At 40.5% G+C, this 17,835-nt stretch overlaps 1 protein-coding gene across 2 annotated transcripts in view; it reads left to right on the top strand.

Annotated features, from left to right (window-relative positions):
• The first annotated feature begins 15,107 nt into the window (after nucleotides 1-15,107).
• The window catches only part of klhdc3 (kelch domain containing 3), a 29,507-nt gene continuing 26,779 nt past the window's right edge, over nucleotides 15,108-17,835 (top strand). The window contains exons 1-2 of one of the 2 annotated variants that reach the window (XM_075476165.1): nucleotides 15,108-15,128; nucleotides 16,836-17,077. In XM_075476165.1, the coding sequence (XP_075332280.1) occupies nucleotides 16,924-17,077 (154 nt within the window). In that variant the 5' untranslated portion in view covers nucleotides 15,108-15,128; nucleotides 16,836-16,923. Of the gene's footprint in view, nucleotides 15,200-16,835; nucleotides 17,078-17,835 lie in introns of both variants that reach the window. The other variant, XM_075476156.1, reaches the window with a different exon arrangement.

The raw sequence follows: 17,835 nt of genomic DNA, 5'->3' as shown, positions 1-17,835 counted from the left end.
GCATATTGAGAATGCACAGCACACAGCCCAGGACGGCTTCCTTTGACTCCTGGGATCGAACGCGGTCCCAGATGTGGCGCAACGCTGTGCCAAGGTGGGCAGCACCCGTCGAGAGGCTTCTCCTGAGGAACTGTGCCAGTGAGCCTGCCAGTCTACTACTGAGGAGCCTGATAACCAGGGACCGCAGCAAGATGAAAACTGCTGGCATGCTGCCTGACTGTGCTTCGCAAAAGTCTTGAAAAAAAAAAAAAAAAAAAAAACAGCTCAGAAAAGGAGGGGGGAAAGAGGAGGGTTTGTTAGGAGAAGGGATGAAGTCACCACCTTCTCTCTCTGCCTTTCTTTCTTTCTCTCTGTCAGGAGCGACAGAGCGGGGAGCGGAGAGGGGGCTGTAAAGCCTGGCTGTCAAAGCTTCCTCTCTGAACCCGAACAGAAAACCTGCCTGATAAGAGGCTGAGAGTAATGGAGTGAAAGGCAGAGACCTCTGTCAGACCTCTTCAATCACAGCTTATCCTCCATGAGGTAATATCCTTAGTTGAATCACACACACATACACACACCCAAACTGCCTCTCCCTTACCTCCACTTTGAAGTGCAGAACAGGTTCAGCCCCAAGGTGTTGGACTCTGTCCCAGCACAAGAATCACAAGAGAAAAAAGCTTAAAAAGAAACCTTTAAAATGGGAGGAGAGGATCAGCTTTAGAGGCTCATGGCAGCGCTGTCTGTCCAAGAATGAGAGCGTTCACTCAATTCTCCTCCTCTTTCCCCAACAGAGAGAAGCAGTTGTCACACAGGTTACAGCTGAATGCAACAGATGAGCTCTGGTGCTCTGCTCCTTAAACCCCTGAACTGTTGGCACGACAAGTGTGGAGTGGTTGTAGTGTGTGTGTGTGTGTGTGGGGTGGGGGGGGGGGCAGAAGATGGCCCCTGCCACTCCTTCATGGTCGCTAGGTTCAACAGAGCAAATGTTGGGCTGACTGAGTGGAATGGCAGGGGTGGCATGCTCGTGTCAGGGTGAGGTGGGGGATCTGTTGAGGGCAGACAATGGAGAAAATATTTGCAGGGAGCAGAGGGAAGAATCTGCTTCCATGGGTGAAAGCCTTTCCCTAAAAAGGAACTCTCGCTCTTCGCTCTGCTGCCCGCTGCCTTGACCTCAACACCTGGTCGAGAGGTTGAGATTAACTGAGATTAATGCCAGCAGCTCTGGCTAATTTTTCCACACACAGTTTTAAATGAGCTTTTGAAAAAGTCTGACCCACGCGGGGGACTTATGTAACCTTTAGAAAGCGAAACATTCGTTCGCATGCTTTTAATGTGAGCAGTGTTGGTGTATGTTTTTATGAAGGCAAAAACAGCCATCAGCGGGACAAGTCTCTCAGCAGGGCTCCATATGACAGACATAGCCTGGGGTCATCATAGTTAATGATGCTTTTAAAAGAGCTCTGGTTTCATGATGAAGTCATCTGAGGAAGAGTTTTAATGCGTTGCAGCTTGAAATCAGAGATAAATTCTACGCGGGCTGGGTGGTGTTCACGGAAGGCAGCATGGGTGGAGTTCAAGAGGTTTGGCTGGCTTTAAAATGACATTTCCTCATATTGCTCGGTGAGCGGCTCGAAAAGTGTGCAGTTTATGTGTTCAGTGGGCACACACTGTGACTACCACTGCCGTCCGCTGATGTGTTGATTGTGTTCTGTTTTATTTTGAGCTCATCTGGGATTGGGAGAGGCTTAGAATGTGCAATTCATACCTTCAGTTTATATTACAACTTAAAGTAAGGAATCAAGAAAAAAGAGAGTTGTAGTGCAGAGTTTAGTCATTTGCAAATCCCTCAATTGAAATCCTTAACTGTTGAAAGATTTAGTATTTTTGAAGTGGATACAAAAATATCAAAAATTTGTTTACAAGCATCCTTAAGGGTCACTAATTAGCACGTTGTAAGCTCCATTGGTGCGCGAAGCTAAGCTAATTACCTCCTGACTCAGCTCAGTGCCTAATGTAGACATTATAATAATGATATGAAGATAATATAATTTAGTGTGTAATGGTAAGAAAAAAGAAAAAGGGAGACAAGCAACATAATTGATTATGTGAGAAACACTGTTAGGACTTAAGTAAAACTACATCTAAAGAGGGGTGTTTCTGAAAGAAACCCTTCAGTCATCAGTCAACACCCCTCAGTCATATATATGACTTGACTGATACTCCTGCATTTCTCTCTATGCATAAAACAGATGAAACACTGAAGATCTCTGGCTATATTTAAGCTCTCATGGGCCTTAAAAACAAGAATTGATGCCTAAGAATAGCTAGAATGTTGGGGAATTGGGAATACATGTGAAAAGTCCGGCAGCAGCATTTTTAACTCGGTCGAAAAAGTCAAGTCAAAGAGATTGAGTTAGAGTAGTTTAGAGAAGGTTAAACACAGTAACCATTTCTGGGTACCAATGTCTTTTCAGAGACTGCAGAAACTAAAGACATTCCAGCCTAAAAAATGCCCTAGTTGAGAGGTGGTGCTTTTTGAGACTAGCCTTGATACTTTTGGAGCGTTGCTTGCAGAGCTGAACATTTCTGATTGTCCCTGTAGTCCCAGCATTTTGTTTTCGTCTTTCTGTCTCGGTCATGTTGGGTTTCATATCCCCCAAAGCTCATAAAATCTGTTAACTTTGTGCCACAGGAAAAGTTGTTATGGTTTGTGAACACGAGATTCAAACTCGGCCATTCACGCAGCCCCAATCAGCTGGGAAGTACACTGCGAGTCGGCAATGGTTGGGCAGCTCGGGCAGCTCCAGAATGAATTAGGAGACAGCGCTCCAACTATGACAAGAAAGCAGTGAAATAGGAGTGTTTACACTCTAAAGAACAAATGAAAACATTCAAAACCCTGTAGAAATATGTTACATGAACAGATTTTAAGGAGCTGAAGCTCACTTCCTGTTTTGTGGGCTGCTTTGATCCACACGGATTCAAACGCAGCAGAAGTCATGATCAGATGTAACTGAGAGCAATTTTTTTTTCTTTTTGAGCAATAAGGCACAAATAAAAATACCCACAATCCATAGAAATGTGTAACGTTAACAAATTTTGAGTGATACAGGTAAAGCACTTGCTGTTTTTACTGTCCGTGTAGGTGTACGAGCATTGCAGGGCTAACACTCCGGGCCGGACTGTCTGGGTGGAGCAACATACTTCAGCAGACTTAATTTCCCTAATCTACCTTGAATCTTAGGGTTAGGGTTGGAAATGCAACAGACCCAGGGTTCCTAGAAAAAAGCCTCAGACTGTTTGAGTTCTGGTACCAATCCACCCCAGACAGAATGACTTTTCAGTCAGATCAGTCCTAATATAAACAAATATCTCTCAATTTGATTGTGGTCATTCTGTTTAGAGATTTTAACTTTGCTGCGTCTGATTGGGGCAGATCAGACGGGTCTGTTCTGTTTGAGGTGGTTACATGAGGCATTTTTGTTCTAATTGGGCTATTATTCTGATTAGTCATGGAATGAAAAAGGTCCATGTAAATCCAGCTACTGTGATCCAGACAAAGCAATTGTTTGAGAGTTGCCAAAAAAATGTCCAGTGCTCTTTTAGAAATAGTATTCTTTCGTCTGGAAGCAAGGATTTTTACCAAAATTTGTGATCAGAAATTCTAAAGATTTAAGCAAAATGTTTTCCACTGAGAAAATAAACATTTGTAAAGGACAGAAATTTGTTTGTTCAGTGTAACTGTCTGATTAGATTTAAACCAGGTGTCCCACCTCTGCCAAACCAGTCAGATTACGCTACTGTAACACCTTCCTTATGTTGTTTATCCTGGAAGTCGTCCCTCCCTCTCTCCCCATTGCTCCCATTCACATCTTCTGTGTAAGCTGTGCTGCCCACATCCGTGACAGATAATTTCAACCTCAGCCCTGATCTGACTGCACTGTATATATGTGCCCTGCTCCTTTGCGTGTGCACCTTTGAGGATGGATGTTAAAGAGAAGGTGGTTCAGGCCCGACAGCTGATATCATTGCCTCCCGAGTTGATAATAAAAACCTGATGCTTTCTCACCACAAACCCTAGTTATAGATTGCCCTCGTTAGATACCCCCCATTTTGTTGAAGTTAGTAAATACGACTTCGAAGACTTATTCAGGGGGTGATGTCACTGAGGCTGCCCGCATGAAAGGAGAGTGATAGCTGCGGTGATGGAGAGAATATGCATGGGAGCAAAAGGGGGGTCTGTACTTTTCCACTTGGTGTATGTCATCACAAAGGCATGATCGGCCTCTTGGTCAAGTTTCAGTACAGATAAGATTGAGTTTTTACTCTGGATCAAGATCAGAAAAGAAAAGATAAAGTTTTGAGAATGGTTGATATGACGTGAATAAAAAAAATAAAAAAATAAAATTACAGCCTTGCATGCCATGTCAGGCCTGCTCAGCCAACATTGGATTTAACATTTCACAGAAAACCCTAAGAGCAGTTTTAGTTCAACACATAACTGCCTCACTAGAGTCTCCAAAGTCTCACACATGATGTAAAAAAAACGTCTGTCAAAGCTGCAAAGTGACACAGACATGTTTGCACGCGTCCACTTTTGACTTTCAATACATAGAAAGAATGCACTTCAGTAAACATTTCTGATTACAATGAAGCACATATTCTAAACAGTAGTGAGGCATAGAGCCAGGGAAAATGTGATCTTATGTATACATATATGTATCTATATATAAATATATGTCTGCTAATGCCTATCTGGTGATCTAAATAGCTGTAAATTCATTTGCTGTGAGCTCACAATGTTGAAACCACATCTTGACAATGGCCTCGCCTGTCTCAGATGGCTTGCCTGTGGGCTTTTGTGCATAATTTTGCTGAAAGAAAGAAACATGATTTGTGCCTGAATAGAACAATACAACATCTGCAGTTTATGGTCAAAGGGTAATTTAAATACATTACAAAAGACACATTTCAGCCTTTACTACATGGTGTCCACATGGGTTTTGCCCACCCCAGATCTCTTGGAATGGGTAATTTATGACATAGCTTCAATCAAATCCTCTTAAAAGCTGAGATGCTGCAGCAATGAGAGCCGTCAGCTGAAGTTCCAACTGCTTTAGTCATTGATTTAATACAGAGATGATTGTGACATCCAGTTGCGAAGCTTACCTGAGGCTATATTTGACCTAATGAGACTGCATGCCTGTCATATGATGCACACACTCACACACACACACACACACACACACACACACACACACACACACACACACCTGTGGTACATCATCCTTGGAGTTCTGTTTCCCACATTTCTTTCTGAGCATGTCCACTCTTATCACAAACATGAAGAGCTCAAGCAAGTTTGAATGTTGGATGACATCACATGCAATAAAATGCCATTTTCATCAGTCAGTGCTCATTGATTAATGTCAGTGCCAAGTTTGTCTCACAAAATAAGAGGGCAAGCAGGGACTATGAAACTTGATCATCTGCCATGATACACATGTTTTGTTTCTATCAAACTGTAGCATCATTGTTCCAAAAGAACTATAGCCATATGTTAAACATACTCCCTCTATAACTTAAATTTATTGGTAGGTCTGCAGAGTTTCTTGTACTAGTTCACTTACAGTACATCAATAAAACCATGATCTGTGGCCTCCCTTTGCAGCATTCCTCTATAATGTTTGTTCTATTTATTCTCTGACTTTGGCAGCAGTTTTGTATAATGAGTAAAAACAGTGTCTTGAACCTGTATGTTAAATTTAAAAAAGGTAGGAGTCTTGCTTTGAAACAAGAGGGCCTTTGTCTCTACTTAGACCTCTTAAATAGACTTCTTGTCCAACTGTAACAATTGGCAATGACATTAGAAAAATACATCACGCAGTTTCGTTGGGAAAACTGATTATGAGTCAGTGTTATAAGTGTAAGATTCAAAGAAAAATAACAGACAAGTCATAGTCAGCATTCAGGTTCTTCAAGTAGGGAAACAGATTGAGAAGGAAATTTGCAGGTGAACAAATGTATCCAGTTAGTTTTTTGTTTCTCCTTCTGGAGTGGAAGCCAACTGATGACAGATTGGCATCCATGAGATCATTTGTTTTCGGTTAATGGAAGATATATTTCATGGTTTCTTGGCCAAATCCCAAAAGATGTTCAATTCAAAGACTGTACTGAATTTTTTGCTGTTAGTCTGTTTTTCAGTTAATCCACTCGTCACACCCCACCCTCTAATGCAAAAGGTCAAAAATGTATCTCTTTAGCCCTTTGGTTTAAATCCAAGTAGCTACAAAAAGAAGAAAAAAAATCCGTCTTTCTAAGTTGTGTTTGGTAAATTAATGAATTACATTATTGTCGTGAGTATGTTAGCATGCTAGTTTGAGCTTTTAGCCTCACACATGCTACCATAGCAGCATGAAACAGAATGTTGTCCTATTAAACAGAACTCTATAGAAAGCACCCTTCTCTATGCCACTCTGGTGTGAGAGGTGCAATAAGCAAAGTGCATTGCATCACTCAGGCTGTTATTATACTTTTCTGTCAGTGCAACTGGAGTCCACCGCAAGGTAGCAGTCAAGCTGAATGGTAAGGTCGCTTCATCATGTGACATCATTAGTTCACATGGCAACTGTGCTCCAGCAGCAGGAAGCAATTTTCCCATATCAAAGGCTGAATAACAGAAAAAAAATCTGTACCTTATTTTTACCTACTCCAAAAGTATCAATCACCTTGAGAGGGAAGCTTAACATTGGACCTCTGATGTCATTGTAGTGGCAAGTTGGGGGCCTTCAGCCCTTTAATTGGAAATTCTGTTTACCTGGCAGTGTCGTTTATTAATCACATACAGGAACTGTAATCATGTGCTGCAACCACCCGGCATATTGCTCGCTCGTGTGCATGACATCTATAAAAGCAAGTGTTGCCAAGTGCTTGTTTAACGATCTCAATGCGGGACAATGAATCAGAAAAGAGATTAACCTACACATATATACATTTAAACATTTACATGTTCAGACTGGTGATGGATCGATTATGTAATCACAATGTACTTGAAAACTTAAAGAGAAAAACAGCAGAGGAAAAAGAAAAATGTTTAATCAGTGTGCTTCGGGCAAATGGAAAAATATAGTCAAGCCGAAATACATCCTGAGTCATTTTTGAACAGTGCTATTGTGTTGCAGATTAAATTGATGTTTTGGTTGAGGTAATACTTCTCTGTCATTTTCTAATTGGAAGTAAATACGAAAATACAAATAAACACACAGACAATGTAGAAAACTTTAACAGATGTTCCCTGACCTTCCTGAATACCAGTTAGTTCAACCTTAATTCTATCTTTCAATAAAGACATCATTAAGCCTCAACTCAAACAATTTGGATTTGATACAAAAGAGGCAAATGTGACCCCCCTCCCCGCCCTCATCTGGTTTAACGTACTAGGTGGCCTTGAGGCTTTTACATAACAAGCTGGACCTACCTGAAAGTTCTGCATTATTGTTTGCCTCGCTCATGTCATCTCCTGTTAGTGGAATGAATGAGCTCATTGCTGACACAAGTCTGAGCTATGCTTGGCATAGTCATGCTAAAAATCAGCTGGCACACTAACAAAGTCACCCTTTGTGGTATAATTTTACAAATAAAGTTGAGTGACAAAATGTCATTTGTATCCCCTATGTCCAGATTTTGAAAACGATTTTCTGCATTTTCCATCACAAATACTTTGAGCCATGAAAACAGGATATATTTTGTGGTTTCTTTAAAAAAAAAACACTTGTGGACATTTGATTCGAATGATCTATGGTTTCATTGCAGAGCTGCCAGTGGCAAAGCAGAAATCGATCCCATAGTTGGCTATTGATCTTAAAAGAGTTTTATTCGCCATTGAATAGCCAAACCGTCTCTTTGCACACATGTCGGAACTTTGCAAAGCACATACAGTCTTTGACTATTTAGGGCTAGCTGTTCCCTCAAAGACACAGCATGTGAATTACTAAGATTTTATTAAATCCGTTTTAAAAAGCAAAAGAAAAAACAAAATATCAGAAGACTGAAGTGTCTTTAGATTGGGTGTGGACTAGCACCTGGGCCTTGTGACTAAATGCCTGAGAGATACCAAATCCAAGGAAGGCAGCCAGTGCTGCCATAATCGTGGATGATAACAATTGGTTTTAAAACAGGTGCTGTACAGTCTTCGAAACAACTATCCCAAATGTATGAAAGGAGGGAAAGATGAAGTGGGGCCGTTAAAGGGGCAAAAACGGAAAGTTAGCCACATAAGTAAAGTGGTCCATATGAAAATTCCTCTTGCAGCTAGTTGTCTGTCTTTCCTGTTGCAGTCAGTGGGATGGTAACATTGATATATAAAATATAATATGTGGGTGTGGTTAGAGACCACAATCTAAAATCCCACAAATGCTAAGTAACAATCTAATGGGAGCATTTTATTTAACTGCCAAAGAAAACTGCAAGCCACAGATCTCCAGGTATTATGGAATTTAGCAAAAAGTTCATGCACTGTATGCACTTCCACAAACTGAAAGCATTATTCTCAAATGATCATATGCAGTGTAGATTGCCAGCATTATCAATCACAAAAAGACAAAAAAAAAGAAGATAGATAGAATAAATAGTCAGGTTACAACTGCAATGACAATCTGTTTTGATTCCTAAACCTGCTGCTCATTTTCTCAGTCTCTCTCAAACAAGATGTTCACGGGTGATGATAATGGCAATAAAGAGCATTTGAACCAACTCTCATCAAACCGAGATGCCGCCAAAGCATTTGTGCATGTTTTATGACCGGTGTGGAAATGATAATACTCTGTTAAAACCCTCATCTGCTCAGTATTTTAAGCTTTGTCCAATAACCTGTCTCCTTGCTTCGCCCCTCGACTTTTCTTATAGAGTACAGCTTGTTGGTTAATGTGTAATTAGAAACATAGCCTGTCCAATAAAAGCTGTTACAAAGTACTAATTTTACTCTTCATTCAGAGCAATTCAAATGAACCATAAGTGAGAAAATGGCCCGAGGCACATACCAATCGTCTTCTTGAAAAACTCACAGAGGGAAGCTCTGTTCATTTAATAACCCTGGAATTAAAGGAAAACGTATGATTCAGTCATCTGGCCACAGACTTAGATCATGCTCTATGACATCATTCTGGATGGCCTAATGCTGCTGACCTAATCCTGCTATAGCGGAAGTCAAATCTGTACGTCAAACAAAAATCTGTATGGGAAATATCTCTGCACACCGCACAAAAGTTGTGGTTTTAGTGTGTGGATGCATGCGTTTGGAGTAGGAGCTCATATTTTGACTTATGTCAATTTTAGGCAATGTGTCAACAACACCATGACTGTCTCTGAAGCCAGAATGTTTCTTTCTGAAGGCCCACGCAAACAAAGCACATGATGGAAACTTTGAAAGGACCTCAGCAGTAACATTTTCAAGCAAGTCCAGTGCTCTGATGGAAGTCATTAGAGAAGCAGATGGAAATAATGCCACAAAGTGGCTAAAACAAACTCTTACCCAACTATTACTGTATTTGTTTTTCCTGTTGACATCAACAAACACTTTATTCCCTTTCCGCTTATCAATTAGGTTATTTTGCACAGAGTTGCTTTCACTGTTCGTAATAACAGCACTTGGGGGTTTTATGCAGCATGGTAAAGAAAAAGGTTAACCAAAAGAGCCATTTTTAAGTAGAGGCTGTGTTTTTCTCTGCCACAAAGCATTGCAAAGCTCTTCCATCACTGGGCCTGCCCAAGAATACCGAACAACAGTTGGTTTCAGCAGTTGTTGTTGACTTGCAGAGCTATGCTCCAGTTGGACAACTGCTGCTCTCTATGTCAAAGCAGACACCACATGTGCTAGCTATAAAGTTAGCGAAACACATCACTAAGCAAATGTGTCAAAGAGTGGCTCAGCAGGGCAGATGGGTGACGCAATCTGTTCAAAGGCTGACAGGTGGTAAGGCAGGCCTGTCTTTTGAGGCAAAACACATTGGGTGTGTTAGTACAGGAGACAACAAAGACTTTCACTAGGATGGGCTGGGCCAAAGAGTCCCATTCGTTTTCTCTCTTTGGGTGAATTTGTAGACTTGCAACAGGCACAAAATCTAATAGGGAAAGGCATACACTCCTCTCTATGATATTCATGTATTACATCCTATATCATGCAATATTAGGTTTGAATGCACAAGCTCAAAAACCAATTAACTGCCATAGATATTATCTTTTTAGGTAAATTTATTCAGAAATTTCTGGATTAGCTTTCCGACAATAGCATCACCTAACTGCGCTTGTGTAAAATCAAAGGTGCATGAGAAAGACCTACAAACCGCTTTTTTGATCCACAGATGACACTTTTCTAACCCATTTAACATGTTTGATTTCACACCAGAAAACATAAAAGTAGTAAGCTATGAACTACACAGCTCCCCTAACCCAACTACATTTGAACTATTTCAACTCTAACTTTTCGAGAAATAACAGTCACTACTAATTTCTGCATTTCATTATTCCTCGAGTGTCTGCATAATCATCTATCAGAGCCTGAAACAGCAGCAGTTATCGGCAGCTGTCGTTTGGGCAGCCACAGGCACAATCTCACCATTGTGCACGGCGTGCAGCTGGCATGTAGTTGGAATGCTGACACACGATGAATCAATCACAAGCCCCTCCTTAGTGTACCAGACTTGGGCAGTGATAGAGACAGATCCATAACAGCTGTAATATGGATCCTCTGTGCCATAATCCTTTTACATGGCTCGACTTTCACCTCAGCCTGACCATTTTGAGCCAATGATTACACTAAACCCACCCCTATAATTCAATTTAGGTAGCATAGTAAAATTGCATGGTGCATCATATTTACAGTCTAAATGTGTGAAACATGCTTTTTAAGGGGTTCTAGTGAAATTTACAAGCACAGGGTTAGACTATGCATATAAAAAACTTGCAAGCTCTTTCATATTTGTTCATATTTGTCCTTTGCTTTGTCACTTGGACCTCAGTTACAGTTGGATTAGGTCAGCCATGACCATATGAACCTCAGATGAAGACTATTTTGTTCTCCAACCTCGGAAGCCTTCCAAAGAGCAAATTCTAATTTATTGATAGGGCTGACTTGGGTTTCAGTCATGAATGCAATATGAGGGACTTTTCTTAACATCAGACACATGCACATACCTATAAACTTCTCAATTTGACCACAGTATAACACTCGAATAAGCTAGGGTTGTTCGCCTCGTTTGGTGGTTGAATATTACACACAGGCCAGCGTTCTGTACTACGCTGCGGTATTCTTTAAACCGGACAAGAAAAACACAGAGATTTCTATGGAAGTTGCTTACTAAATGGCTATGCTCTGCCAGCCATTTTGAAGGATTGCCATGCAAGCAGCATACTATCAGATTATCACATCCTCTGCTGAGGTGCTCCTCAACCACACCGAATTTTTGATTCGGTCACGTTATCTGACGAAAAAAACACTAGGGTTTTATTTTTGGAAACACTTTGGGCAAGAGTGCGATTGAGTTCTCTGACAGCCTGCTGACCTCAACAATCCCACAGTGCCACCTGCTGCTGCAGTTCAGTTATTGTGCGTGTAACACAAACGACCACTGTAAATGCTGGTCTCATCCATTTTCTACAGCTGGAGCCTATACCAGCAGTCACTGGGGACTGTGACTGGCCTTGGAAATAAAAGAACCATGAAAAAGAAGCCTACCCACCAGGCCAGAAATCTGGGTGTAGTGATGGACTCAGACCTAAATTTGGAAAAACACATTAAGGCAGTAACAAAGTCAGCCTACTATCACCTTAAGAATATATCAAGGTTAAAAGATCTGATGTCTCAGCAGGACCTGGAAAAACTAGTCCATGCATTCATCTTTAGTAGGCTTGATTACTGTAACAGTATCTTTACATAAAAAGTCAGTTAGACAACTGCAGCTCATTCAGAACTCTGCTGCTCGAGTCCTCACTAAGACCAAAGAAGTTGACCACATCAGTCCAGCTCTGAGGTCTTTACACTGGCTGCCTGTCCATCAGAGGATAGACTTTAAAGTTCTGATGCTGGTCTATAAAACTCTGAATGGTCTAGGACCAAAATACATCAGTGACCTCCTGACCCAGTATGAAAATTCCAAGCCCCTCAGGTCATCTGGATCCGGTCTTTTATCAGTTCCCAGAGTCAGAACTAGACATGGAGAAGCTGCTTTCAGCTTCTATGCTCCCAGAAAGCCTCAGATCAGCTGAAACACTCAGTGTATTTAATTCCAGGCTGAAGACACACCTATTTTCAGCTGCAATTGAATAAAGCTCCAAATCTGAAGCTTGAGTTTCAAAACTTAATCACATTTTAACTACTGATTTTATATGATTTTATCTATTGTTCTTATTTCTTTCTTTTTTGTTTAAAATTTAAATCATGCTTTTTATTTCTACTGTTTTAATGTATCTGTAAAGCACTTTGAATCACCTTGTTGTTGAATTGTGCTATACAAATAAACTTGCCTTGCCTTACCTCCCTGAATTAAAAAGCCCAATTTCAAGAAAAACATAAATCTACAATTTTCTAATTGCACTTGACACTTGTCCAAATAAATTATTTGCAGTGTCTTTACTAACAACTAACCAGTTTAATTGTATTAAGGAGATATAAACAAGATTCTTAATTGATGTCAGCAATACACTCATCTTTACCACTGTGTGACATCACCCTTTCATTTAATCACACTTTGTAACAGATCGGGAACAGAAAATACTGATCGTTGCTGTTGTGCAAGAGGAATCTGTGTTCATTCTTGTTGAATACATGATTTTACAGTCTGTAGTTGTCTGATACTGCTTTTCATTATGCTCCATACATTTTCATTCGAAGACAGATCTCTACTGCAGGCCGACCAGTCAAGTACACACACTCTATGAAGTCTATGAAGCTGGGCTGTTGTAAGTTGTGTAGAATGATGTCTGGCATTGTCCTGCTAATCTATCCAATTATTTCCCACTAAAAGATTTTGCTTTGATGATAGCATATGTATCTCCTAAATTCTAATATACACCACTGTATTAGTGGTGATGTCATATATATGTAAGCCATCCATCCCATAGGAGCTGACGCAACCCAGCAGCATCACAGACGCTGACTTTTGTACCTTTTGCTGATAACAGTCTTGATAATCTTTCTCACATTTAACACAAAGACCCCCACAATACATTTGTCCAAAAGGCAAGCTGAAACATGGACTCATCTGAACACAGAACTTGTGTCCACTCTCTGTCCATCTTAAATGAACTTGCTCCTGGCAAACTCTTTGACGTTTTCCTGCAGGGTCGATACATATGGCTTCCTCCTTGCATAATACAGTTTCATGTTACATTTCGGTGAACTGTGTTGAGTCCGTCTCTGCATCCAAGGTGCTCCTGAGCACACAAGGCTATATCGATCACTGTAGCATGAACGTTTCTCATAGATTTCTGATTCCCTTTGCAATGAGAAACCCTGTTTTGGAGCTTATTGATGATTCTCTCACAGTTTGGCACAAAGTGGTCAGCCAGGGTCCATCCTTGCTTGGAAAGACTTTGGTGGAGGCTTCTTTTACGTCCAATCCTGACACCCTAACCAAGCCACCAGTTAATCTGCTGTTTGTAGATTCTTCCACAACATTGTTATTTGTATATTCTATCCATTTGTTTTGTTTTGTTGCTTCAATCCCAACTTTTTTTTAGTTTGTTGCTGGTGTTATACAGTGCAGCAGCTGGTCAGAGAAGTCGTTTCTTGTCAGCTAAATTAACAAATTAATAAAAATGACTGATTTTCTATGAATTACGTATATTTTAGCCAGCTCCTGAACTGGCTAAAATGACTCCTTGACTTCTTGACTGAACTTGCTAATGGAGTTGCTTCTTCTGTCATGATTTGTGTTTTTTCTAGTGTGTTTTTTTTTTTGTTTAATGTTCTATGTTCTCATATCCTTATGTTTTCAGTCTTCTGTCTACATTCTGGTCATTATTCTTTGTTTCCTCAGTTCCCGCCTGTCTGGTTCTAAGCTTCATTTCCACACCTGTTTCCTTGTCAATTTGTCTGAGCTGCAGTCACTTCCTCATTAGTTTCTTTCTCTATATAATCCCCTTGGCTTCTCTCAGTCATTGACAGATCCTCGTCGAATCACCTCATGTTACTCATGTTCTCTCAACCTCTTGCCTCATCCGAGGCCTTACATCTCTACCATTTGTAACAGACATTTAATCGTACTTGCATAAATGTCTAGAACTTGTGAGCAAAACCACACAGTGTTGGACATCTGAAAATGTTTTTGGTGTTAGTGTGGAAAAGGTGTCAAAGGGATTTTGAATGAGATTGTCTTACCTCTTACCTAAACAAGAAGTTCTGGTTTGAGTGGTTGGCCCTATTATGTAACTGCATTTCTGTCAAAACTGGAGATTCAAGATGTTCCACTGCCTTATTCTGCTGGAATTACAGAAGAAAACTAAAAATACACAAATTTTAGCTACATAGAACATTTTACTAGGTTTCATTATTAGCATTATTAGAGGAATTTAGTTGCAATCAAGTGTTATATTTGGTGACAGTTACGTCACTGCTGAGGATTGAAGATGGAAATAGTTGCTCTTGAGCAGGATCTTATCATTTAATATTTCTAAATGGTCCTGGCTATAGATTTTTGAACGAGTATATCATATCAGCTCCAAGATCCAGACCCGCTTTCTGAGATGCAGCTCTCCCAATTTATACGTCTGTCTTGCAGCCAGTGCGACTAAATTTATATTTGCTCATGATTATGTTATTTTCATATCTTGATTTGGGTGATCAAGTTGTTGTTTTGCAGAAATGTTGCTTCAAAGGTTGTCAGTTGGAACCAATTTTAGAATGTTTCTCCAACATAGCAAGCTGTATTCAATCTGCCGAACTAGTTAAATCTGGCCACAGTGGTTAAAAACTTTCCCTTTTATCCAGCATAGTGTCAATAATTTAAAAAGTGTGAAAGCGACATGCCATTTTATCCTCATTTTTAGAAAACAGCTTTTAGTTTTGGTGAATAAGAAATTCACATGCACAATCTCCTCAGGATAAAAGCATCCGGTAGGGGGCGCTAGCGGCGGCCTCTCCTAACAACATCTCGGTAAGAGCTCCCCTCACTGGATAGTTATGCCTGTCTAAGTACCAGTTAACCACAAGCGACTCGACCCAAAGGTAGTTAAACTATGTATTGATATTACTGTTTGTCAGGTAACCGATTCTTAATCCTGATAAGGGATATAATAAACACCCTTGTGTTACTGTTACCAGTCGTTCTTATGCAGTTCACGTTAGCTAGCTAACAGCTAAATTAGGTACTTAGCATCTATGGATTAGCTTTAGCCTAACTAGCAGCCGCTTCTCCATAACAACGCGAAATTGCTTGGTTATGGGAGCACTAAACTCGCCATACTGTGGCTGTTGTTATTTTGAAAGTTGAGTTTGGCAGCTGTGCTGTTGAGTATTTTGTCTCCGTCACAGACGTTTGTTTTCACTGACTAATAACGTTAGCCAAAGACTGCTAGCTTGTATCTGAGGCGTTATCTGGTCTTTAGTTATTGTTGCAGCTCAATGTCACTGGGTCTATATTAATCAACGATGTGTGCGTTTCCAGCACACATGACCATATGAGATCTGCATCAGTATGCTTTCCTTTTTTGTTTGTTTGTTTGTTTTACTAACCCATTGTGGTCCTTTGCAGTTGTCGGGGACAAGGCTAGTTATCTGACATCATTAATGTCCTGTTCAGTTGGAGGAAGCTTTCATTAAATTGTCCTTGTTCTCCTAATCTATGTGCTGCAGACAGGTGGTGAGACACTCGGGTTAAATATGTGCTGTGAACCCTTTAGGAACATGTTCTGTTGCAACGAAGAGATGATCATGAGTTTTGTTACTGTTACATATTGAGAAGTCTCTGTACAGCTCAAGTGGTGTATAGAGTTTACGTGGCAGTCTGTGCACCATGCTCCAAAACAGCTGCAGAGTGGTAAACAAAACATGGGTTTAAGGTGACACTCCGTTTCCCCATGGACCCTAGCTGGCTTGTGTTGCTCGTCAGAGATATGTGCGATTGAAATAGAGGGGGGGTGGTGGTGTTATTTTTAAGGGCAAACAAAGGTTGGAGGTCAGTGAGAAACTGAGTCATTGAGACAGAAAGTAGAAGGGGGAGACATGGTTTAGTCAGAGGTAGTTTCACTCTAATTTCAGAAGTAAAATTTTTGTCTTTGTAATACAAGTGGTGAATATTACTCTCTTTTTGCTGCTAATTTGAATTCTGTGTCTGGATATGTTGTTGAAGTGCGAGCTGTCATCGCTGACAGAAGCTCTTTAGTGGCTTTTAGCTTTCACCAGACATCAAACTGGTTTTAGCAGTTGGTCTTACATGACTGGATAACCATGCGAAGACAACTGTCAAGATGGACAAATTATAGTTTAGCGTTGCTCTCTCTGAACTTGATCGGAAACATTCATTATAGCTCAGGAAACTTATTAAGACCTCATTATTTCTTGGAGATTCCATATATGTGCAGTGATATTGATATTGCATTTTTCTGATATGGTATTTCCCTTAAGGGGCGTAGTGGGAGGGTGTAGGGAGAGTTGTGAATTGAAAGAATGAGGACTGGTAGGTTTAGGTCTAATCACCTCTCAAAATACTCTCACAGCTTAGATACAGGGGCTACTGTAACAGCAGAGCTGAGTTCGCCAGGAGAGCAGGTGCACTTTGAGCTTCCCTCGGTCGTCGCTCACAGTTTGCCCTGTTGTGCTCGAACCGGAGAGCTGCATAACTTCTTGTTGTTGTGATCGCTAGGTTTCAGTGGTATGGGCTTGATGGGATCCAAGCGGACGACAGAGTGATGGTCTAAGGACTCGCAGTCAGAGAGGTGCTTGGGCGTGGAATGTTGCGCTGGTCGGTGCACCTAGAAGGAGGGCCACGGAGAGTCAACCATGCTGCTGTGGCGGTGGGGCACAAAGTGTACTCCTTTGGAGGCTACTGCTCTGGGGAAGACTACGAGACACTCCGTCAAATTGACGTGCATGTCTTCAACACAGGTAGGTGGTGTACTTATGCATATTTATGTTCAGGGATTTCATAGAAAGCCCTCTTTTTTTCTCTCAAATTTTAAGTACACGAATTCTCTTAACAATGTTTGTTGCTTCCAACCGTTTTATTTTTTTGCAATGAGCACGACTCAGTTATTTATAACTTTCAGTGAAAAAAAACAAGAACAATTTCAATGTCTCAAGCGCTCTTGTTAGTGAAAAGTGTGTATATTGATATAGAATTGGTGGAATTCATACTTAAATTCATGCTACATATATATATATATATATATATATATATATATGCTATATCCGCTGGGCACTATTTGTTTTTCAAGTTGAAAAGATAAGAGTTTCTGAATCGTTCAAGCCTGCACTGCCTTAACAGTCGCCTGTAGTTAAACTTCAGGCTTTCCATTGTGGTTAGTGAAATTGTCTGGTAGTTTTTCAGTTGCTAACTCACAATCACAGGTGTTTTCCCCTAAATGATCTGCCTTGAATCGTTTAAAACTGCTCCCCTTTCTTTCTTGTAACCCATTTTAGAGTTTCATCTTCTCTGTGGTCAGCCACCTGCTGTGGCTCGATCACAAAAAGATTTGTGAAACCAGCTCTTTCGCTGATTGTAATGGAAACAGGACCGCCATAGATACCGTTTCTTGCCATTTTGCTTTGTGCTCCTACTCTTTGATGTCTGTCTTACAGCAATGATTGCAGTTATTCAAAATGTAATTTTCTTCTTTTTGTTTATCAGAAACACACCTTACTAT

Source organism: Odontesthes bonariensis, chromosome 2 (assembly GCF_027942865.1).
Source record: "Odontesthes bonariensis isolate fOdoBon6 chromosome 2, fOdoBon6.hap1, whole genome shotgun sequence".
Classification (NCBI taxonomy): domain Eukaryota; kingdom Metazoa; phylum Chordata; class Actinopteri; order Atheriniformes; family Atherinopsidae; genus Odontesthes; species Odontesthes bonariensis.
This window is presented reverse-complemented; position numbering and strand designations above follow the sequence as displayed.